General features: G+C 40.1%; 1 protein-coding gene across 4 annotated transcripts in view; it reads left to right on the top strand.

The window, feature by feature from the left end:
• The window catches only part of Epb41l4a (erythrocyte membrane protein band 4.1 like 4A), a 276,057-nt gene that overhangs the window by 101,630 nt on the left and 165,397 nt on the right, over positions 1-9,030 (top strand). For all 4 annotated transcript variants that reach the window (XM_008829628.3, XM_029561863.1, XM_029561865.1 and 1 more), the window contains exon 2: positions 6,466-6,570. In XM_008829628.3, the coding sequence (XP_008827850.1) occupies positions 6,466-6,570 (105 nt within the window). The remainder of the gene's footprint in view (positions 1-6,465; positions 6,571-9,030) is intronic.

The following is a 9,030-nucleotide window of genomic DNA, read 5'->3' as shown; positions in this document are numbered from 1 at the left end:
CTCTTCTCTTCTCTTCTCTTCTCTTCTCTTCTCTTCTCTTCTCTTCTCTTCTCTTCTCTTCTCTTCACTTTCTTCTCTTCTCTTCTCTTCTCTTCTCTCTCTTCTCTTCTCTCTCTTCTCTCCCCTCTCTTCTCTTCTCTCTCTCCTCCTCTTCCCTCCCCTCCCCTCCCCTCCTCTTCTCTTTTGTCTTTGAGACAGGGTCTCCCTGTAGCCCTTGATGGCTTGCAACTCTTGTTATATAGACCACGCTGGCTTCCATCTCACAGAGATCTGCTTGTTTCTGCTTCCTGACTGCTGGGATTAAAGGCCTGACCCACAAGGCCCAGACTCATTCCTAGTTATAATTTAAGAAGAATCTTTTTGTCCTTAGAAAAGAACCGAGGAGAACAAATATTTCCTTTCTTAAAGAAAAAAGTAATGGACTTCAAAAGTTAATGAGTTTTACATAAAATGTTTCCTGTAAAAGGCACACCAAGGGAATGGGTAATATTCCTTTTTAAAGGCCTTATAGCTTTTTCCTTATTAAATAGTTAGAAAACATAAATGATAGCATTTCTTGGTTCCTAGAAGCGAAACTAGGTTTGCTTTGTCTTCTGCAGTATTAGAGGGGAGAGTTGAGCATGGTAGTGCTTGCCTGTAATCCCACACCTTTGAAGGCTGACATAAAAAAAAATCACTGTTTCCAGGCCAGTGTGGCGTACATAGTGAGTTTGAGGCCAGCCTGGGTGATATTCCAAGACTGTCTCAAACACAGATACACACACAAAAAGAAGACAGACATAATGGATAGATTTGAGAAGGTTTGGGGACACCTGGCTCACTTGAAGAGAATGAACTGGTACATTCTTTTTCTTGCAATTATTTCTAAAATGGAGCAAATATTTTATATAAAATATAATGACTGCCCTTAAGTATGTCATATTCTAAGGATAAAAGAAGGGAAATAAGGGTCTGGAGAAATGGTTCAGAGGTTAAGAGCACTGGCTATTCTTGCAGAGGACTGGGATTTGATTCCCGGCACCCACATGGCAGCTAATAATCATTCATAACTTCAGTTCCAAGGGAATCTGTCTTCCTCTTCTGACTTCCATGGGCATTGCATGACTTGGGGGCACTTACACATATGCAGGCAATACACACATATGCATAAAATAAAAATAACAAAATTAAAGCTATTTGAAATTAGGGGCTGGAGAGATGACTCGGTGGTTGGTTAAGAGCACTGGCTGCTCTTGCAGAGGACCCAGGTTCGAATCCCAGCACCCACGTGGCGGCTAACAACTGTCTGTAACTTCAGTTACAGGGGATCCAATGCCCTCTTCTGACCTCCAAGGGCATTGCACCACACGGGTGCACTTACATACATGTAGGCAATACATTTGTACATATAAAATCTGAGAAAAAGAATATTTGAAATTAGATTTTTTTATGTGACACTTAGACTAAAAAGAAAAAGAAAAGGACAAATTTCTAAGGAGAACGTGATTGACTTATCACTTCTTGATTGAAAATCAAATAAAAACAAAGGAAACAAAAAGACAGAGAAAGCAGACCAGGAGAGACCTTCTATTTAAAAGAAGGCATATATCAAGACTATGTAGAATCTAGCATATTTAGTGGTGAGATTGTAGAAGCAATTCCAGTGAATTGAGGGAGAGAGGGATACATGGTCTTACAACTGCCAGTGAGCCTTCAGCTGAGACCCCTGTCAGTACAGTAAGAAAAGAGAAAGAGGTAATCAGGGGCATTTTACAAAAGAAGAACCATGATTCTTATTGTTTATTTGCAGAAAATTTGGTTATCTGGAAAGACAACAGATATATTTGTTTAATAAGAGTTTATTTAGCAAGATGGCTGGGAATAAGACTAATGTCAAAGAATGAATTGCTTTTCAGTACATTAACATAGCCAGTCAAAAAGTGCAACAGTAATAAAATGACAAAATCCCTAAGAATAAGCCTATACTAGTTTTCTATTTCAGTGTAACAAATTACCAAATACATGGTGGCTTGAGCACACTCACTAGTTACTAAAACCCAGTTCTGTAGGTCAAGTCCAGGAAGACATAGTTGTGTTCTCTGCTGAGGGAAGGATCATCTAAAGTATGTGTCTGCTGGCTTCTTATCTGAAGACTCTGGGGAAGGATCTACTCCCAGCTTTTAAGTTATTTGCAGAAGCCCATTCTTGTGACTGTGGGGTAGTTCTTTCCTTACTGACTTAGCTACAGGCTGCCTCAGCTCACTAATGGTGCTTGCGTAGTGTCTACTTACTTTTCTTGTTGCTGTGACAAACATACCTGACAAAAGCAACTTGAGGGACTGTTATTTTGGCTCTGTTGGCTCATGGTTTAAGAAGGGATACCGGCTGTCTTGTCAGGGAAGGCATGTGTGAGGAGCTGACCACATCACATCTTCAATCAGGAAGCAGAGAGAGGTAGGGAGTACTGGTGCTCAGGTCACGTTCTCCTTTCAGGCAGTTTGGGACTCAAGCCCTGAACGTTAAACCTCAGTTAAACCTTTCTGGCTACACCTTCACAGATGTGCCCATGGTGATTTTAAGTTCAGTCAACACAGAGCTTTTCAGAGAGCCTCCTCCATCTTTCAAGTAACAAGAACACTTGGAGTCCTTCTCAAGCTTTTAGTACCTCAATGGTTCTGCTTTTCTCTTCCGCCAGAGAACGTGCTTGGCATGTTGGAGCCAGCTGGTTAGATTCGGCTCATGCATCATCTCTCTGTCTCAAGGTCACTGTGTCATGTAATGCATCAGTTGCTGCAGTGATTCATAAGTTCCAGAAATGATAGAAAACAGCTTTGGTTGGCAAGAGGGTTTTGTAAATTTGCCTGCCAAAAAGCTTATGTAGAATTTAAAATTTTTTTATTATTTATTTTTATTTTATGTGTATGAGTGTGTATGCCTGCATGTATGGAAGTGCACCCATGTCATGTGGTGCCTGTGGAGGACAGAAGATGGCATTGGATCCCCTGGAATTGGAGTTATGGACAGTTGTTAGCTGCCATGTGTGTGCTGAGAACTGAGTCCCCACCCCAACAGCTGAGCCATCTCTCCAGCCCTTAAGTAGAATTTTAAAAGGCATACATGGATGAATAAGATTATTTGGGATGTTCTATATGATATACACACAAAAAATTAACAAATAAAAAAAGTTATATTTGAGGAGGGAGGAAGCATAAAAATTTACTTCATGTTAATTAGTAGAGGTGATAAACATTACCATTGAAATCTACCTGATGACTTTATAGCCATACTCAGGTACCAAGGATTCAAGTGTTACCGGCTGTGACTAGTAATAATCAGATACACAGAGATTAGAGATACATGTGCAAACATTTAAGTGTTAGTAGCATTAAAAATGAGCCTTTTAGCCAGGCTTGGTGGTACATGCCTTTAATCCCAGCACTGGGGAGGCAGAGGCAAGCGGATCTCTGTGGGTTCAAGGCCAACCTGGTCTACATAGCGAGTTCCAGGACAGCTGGGGCTACAGGGAACTCCTGTCTCAAAAAGAACCCCCCCCCCAAATAAAAGAGTCTTTCTGTAGGAAACAGTATATTTTTAAATGAATTGGAGATCTTTTTTAAATGTTAAAAACTCATTCAATTTTGTGTCTTATAGGATTTATACTGAGTTCAAGCTCTGGAATGTGTTACTGAATATGTTAAAGCTGTAATGAAATGCATCTAATCATGTGGTTATTAAATAATTTTTTTTAATTAAAAAAATACATGGAAAAAAGTATAACATTTTCTTGAAGCATGCAAAAGAAAGCTATATCAATTTTATTTAGTAAATATTGTATCATCTCCCTCTCCTAGTCTTCCACTGTCAATTCAATTTAATTTCAAATTTTCTTTTTCTTCTTCTTCTTCTCTTTTTTTTTGGTCTTTGAGACAGGGTCTCCCTGTAGCCCCAGCTGGCCTGGAACTCACTATGTAGATTAGGCTGGCCTTGAACTCAGGAAGATCTGCCTGCCTCTGCTTCCCGAGTGCTGGGATTAAAGGTGTGTGACACCATGCCCAGCTTAATTTCAAATTTCAACAGAATTTTTTTATTAAGTTGGCATGGTGATTCTAAACTTCCTTTATTAGTTACTTTTCTGTTACTGTGATAGAAACACTGACCAAAGAACTTTATAGAAGGAAGAGTTTATTTGAACTTATGGTTCCAAAGGGGCAAGAGTCCATCATGGCAGGGAGGCATGGCGGCAGAAGTGGCTGGAGGAGGAGTGGAAACTATGTTCTTACATCTTCAAACGGGCACGGGAAGCAAGAGAGCAACTCCAGATCGGGCAAGGCTTAAGAACCTTCTATGCCCGCCTCCAGTGATGCGCTTCCTCCAGGATAGCCACACCTTCTAAGACCTCCCAAAACAGCACCACCAACTGGGGACAAAATGTCCAAATACTTGGAACCTATGGTAGACATTGAAACCACCACACTTCTCATAGAGAAAAATGTCTAAGAACCGTCAAATTTTGAAAAAGAACCTTAGATGGCAAACTTTAAACTATATTCATTAAAATATTAGGAATATTGTTCCTTGAATAATCCGTGGGAGAGAAGTGGGACTTTAGTAGATGATGAAGGTGTTTTAAATCAAAACAGAAATGATGGCCTTTGGCCAAACAGTGGTGCAATTTTCTGCCGATTTGGAAACAAAGTTAGGCCTTACAAGCACAAAAATAATTTCCAGATGGAGTGAAGAAGTAAATACATTAAATAAAATTGTGTAAGTATTAAAAGCACTAGAAGAATTTGCTCATAAACTTTTAGTTGGATAATACCTCGCCCAAATGCTAGGAAATGCAATAGGCTAGTAACTGCATGAAAGAGTGCTTACTTTTATTAGAGTCAAGAAATATAAATAAAAAGAGGTTTCCTGTACCACACCCTATCTCATCCAACTTTGGCAAGTCTGGGGGACATGCATTTTCACTAATGAATTCTAATGCTTTTCTTGGCAGTGCCCACTCTAAATTTTAAGTATGTATATTCTTCCAATGAATGGTTTCATTTCCAGATTTTTATTGCAGAGAAATACACGGGGACATGAGCATTAAGGCATTTACTAGATGTGGCATTGTTATTACAGCAGAACATGTCCAACAACCTAAAAGCCCATGATGGAAGGGCTTTGGGTTTTAAGTAAGCTGTTTAGTGGATTTTGAAAAGGAGAACAATTAATTCGCACCAGTGTAATTTAGAGGAAAATGAAATGCCTGTGGCATTTATGACAAGGACTATCTTTTCCAGGTGTATAATTTTATTACTTTATAGCACTGTCTACTTTCTCAAAGCAGAGTAGTTGGTGCAGCTCACCTGATATGAAAAAACACCTAGTGGTACTTGTTCAAGGGAAGTTGCAATTGAACAAAATCCCTCTTGCTGCAGTGAGTTTCTTTTGCTACCCAAATATTCCTGCCAATGTTGGAACAAAAGAAAGAGAAGATTTGATTGATTCTGTATCTGTGCTATTAAAACAGATCATTTTCAGTATCAATGTGGCACTCTACTTGATGACTAAATGTTTCTTGTCATCAAGTAGAGTGAATAATTGTAGAATATGTAAGACAATAGGGGCTAGAAACTAGGGCCTTGCATGTGGAAGAATCTTAATTTAAATACTGTTTGTAGTGGGGAGGGGGAGAGAAGACAGTTTAGCATTTTTATGTAGTGTCAGCATTTAAAATGTAACCAAAAAACTGAGCATGGTAGTGCATGCCTTTAATCCCAACACTCAGGAGACAGAGACAGGTGGCTCTCTATGAGATCAAGGCTAACTTGGTCTATAGATGGAATTTCAGGCCAGCTCTGGCTACAGGGAGATGCTGTCTCAATCCCCATCCCCCAATAAAGTAACCAAAAGATATGTTTTCTTTCTGACTCTGCTTGTGTGTAAGAGATCAAATCAAGTATCTTGATGAGGCCTTTGCAGCACATTTTTAGCATCTTTAATCTATGGATTTATGATTTCAGAGTAGAAAAAAATAAAAGCTTTGGCTACTGTTATTTTAATTTTCTATGTCATTTTTACTAGGTGCTGTGAGAGTCATGGTGTACATGGGAATCACTTTTTAAAATCAAAGAATTGTGGGACTTTTTAACTACAGTAATGTTTGATGAATTTATTAGATGTTCTGCAGATAAAGGGTTACCTTTATTTAAAAGATAATTTCATCCTGGAGATAAATTGTAATCCCATAAAGAAAGGAACTTATATTAATTTAACTTTCTTTGCAACTTAAGACTATTTTTCACAGCAATTTTTTTAATACACTGTACTTTTATCTCATATCTGTCTTTGTAATGAAGCAAAACTTAAAGAGGGTGCAGTGATCTAATACAAATGCTCCCCTGTGAGGGCAGCTAATAAAAGATGAGAACTTGATTATGTTCCACAGAGAAAGACAAAACACTTGTTTAAAAAGCCATCTGTGGATTATTTTTACAGAAGTCAACAAAAGGTTCCATTGTCCTTGACCATGTATTCCGTCACGTAAACCTCGTGGAGATAGATTACTTTGGGCTGCGTTACTGTGACAGAAACCATCAGACAGTGAGTACAATGACTGCATATTACATTTTTCTGGTTATAAATTTCACCCTATCTGGATGTGATTCTAGGTGGTTATGTTCTTTATAACTGAAAATGACTTTGGAAACCTCAATTCTGTTTTCCCATGATAATTTCTTTGCACATTTTTCTTCTCACTGAAGCCTGTACAGTTGTTGGGCTCACGGCTTCTTTGCAGAGGGTCGATTTTGCACAAGGCTCATGTGGCTTCCAGTTTTGCCACCATCTTGTAGTGTGTACTTTCCATTTGTGCTGTTGGAAAGTGCCAGTGTCTTGAAGTGACAGACATTATTGTCTTTTAAGAAAGGAAATGGTCAGGTGTTGAGGCCTAAGCCTTTAATCCGAGCACTGGGGAGGCAGAGGCAGGTAGATCTCTGTGAGACTGAGGCCAGCCTTGTCTACATAGAAAGTTCCAGGTGCCAGCTGGGGCTACAAGGAGTATAGGGAGACTGTCTAAAAAAAAAAAAAAAAAGAAGAAAGAAAAAAGAAATAAATGGGCAAAGAGAAGTATATGTGCATAATATATTTTACTACATATACTAAAAATGCTTACCTATGTTTAAAGAATGGCTTGGGCTGTTATAAAAGAAAACAGTTTTCATTCCTCAGCCTGATGGAGTGTGAATAGTAAAAGCAGTCTGCCTTTTCTTTCTGATATCAGTTCATAAAAGGTGAGTTTAGGAGATAGTCCTGTCTGCTTGGTGGTGGGGGGTTATTGTGAAATTTTCCACAGTGGAATGACTTTGGAGGAAACAAGTTTTGAAGGATGAAAGAATATTTGTTTGTTTAGTCTAAGAAAGATTTTTAACCTCAGGTGGATACAGCCTAATGGAAATGCTCCTTTACTTAACTTAAAAATACTCTGAATGGCCCTTTATTTTTCATTCTGTACAACTGCTGTTGAAATAAAGATTTCTTCCTCTTCCTTCAGCAGTTCTGCCGGCCTCCCCTGGGTCATTTGGGGATGCATTCAGTGAGGAATGTAATATGGCCCTAGAAATATCTTAGAGTGAGAAGAGGCAGGCAAATGTGATGCTGCTGATGGTGACGTGATTTTTCTTGAACTAGTTTCACAGCCTATTCTGTTTCACAGAAGGATTTCACAAGATAGGAGGAAACATTGGGCTTGTTAGGTAGATACGCATAGAAAGAATAGCTTTCTGTAAAGGCAAATGGCTATTAATGCACATTTCCAAAAGAGGGGACAGATGCATTCAGCAGTTCACTGAATTCTGTCCCATATAGACCACAAGTCACTCTAGCACAACTATAAATCTATACTGGAAGGTTAAATTGAAGATTATAGATGGTACCCGAGATTGCATTCATATTTAATATTTTTCCTAGCAGAGAAAAACACAGTTTCATGATGGATACCTGTCCTAGTTGTCTCTTCATTGCTGTGACAAAACGCTCTGACTACTACCAACTTGGGGAGGAAAGGGTTTATTTTATCTTCCATCTCCGGGGTCACAGCTCATCAGGGAGCTCAAGGTAGGAACTCAGAGCAGAAACCTGGAGGCAGGAGCTGGAGCACAGGCCATGGAGGAACACTAACTGGCTTGCTCCCCTGGCCCCTGCTCAGCCTGCTTTCTTATGCAACACAGGCCCACCTGCCCAGGGGTGGCACCACCCAGCATGGGCTGGGCCCTCCCACATCACTCATCAATCAAGAAGATGCCCCATGGACATGGCCACAGGCCAGTCCAATGAAGGAAATTCCCCAACTGAGGCTCCCTCCACCCAGGTGTGTCAAGTTGACACTAAAGCTATCCAGCACAATACCAGACCTCACCTGGAAGGACTGGCTATCTTACTAAAATTATATAGAACTTATCTGCTTAGAAGATGATATAATTGCAAGTGTCCTTATGTGTAAAAGAGAAAGAGGAAAGCTAGAAAGTCAAAGAGAAGATGAAATAATAGAAGCAGAGGTTGGAGGGGTGCAGTTACCAGGAATCCTTGAGCTGAGGCATGCTGGTAGCCCCGGAAGCTAGCGAAGAGGCAAGGAAATGACTTTGCCCCTAAAAAGCCCTCAGGATAAATGCAACCCTGCCTGCACTTTGATTTTATCCTAATGAGATTCATTTTGGACTTCTGGCCTTCAGAATTATAAGACAGTAAATTTCTGTTGTTTTATGCCATTGAGTGCCGCAGGTTCAAACCCGCAACCCTGGTGAGGTGAGGATTGGGGATGAGTAAGCACGCCGTTCACCAGCCCACGCCTCCCTCTTTACCCCGAGACACTCAGATGCAATGGGGAGTCTTAGTCAGGCAGAGACTCATTTATTGCAAGCGTTTCAAAGCTTATAAAGGCACCTGGAACTCCCCCCGACCCCTGCCGAGGGTGTATCTTAAGGATGGTCATGTGCTGATCATGCACTCCTCAGCAGTGCGGAAGTATTCTTCAGACTTTCAAAGCAAGCCAGGCCCCACTCCAGT

The sequence above is a fragment of the Nannospalax galili genome, unplaced genomic scaffold, assembly GCF_000622305.1.
Source record: "Nannospalax galili isolate Female #2095 unplaced genomic scaffold, S.galili_v1.0 scaffold494, whole genome shotgun sequence".
NCBI classification, from domain to species: domain Eukaryota; kingdom Metazoa; phylum Chordata; class Mammalia; order Rodentia; family Spalacidae; genus Nannospalax; species Nannospalax galili.
Note: the sequence above shows the minus strand (reverse complement) of the source record. Positions and strands in the feature narration are given on the sequence as shown.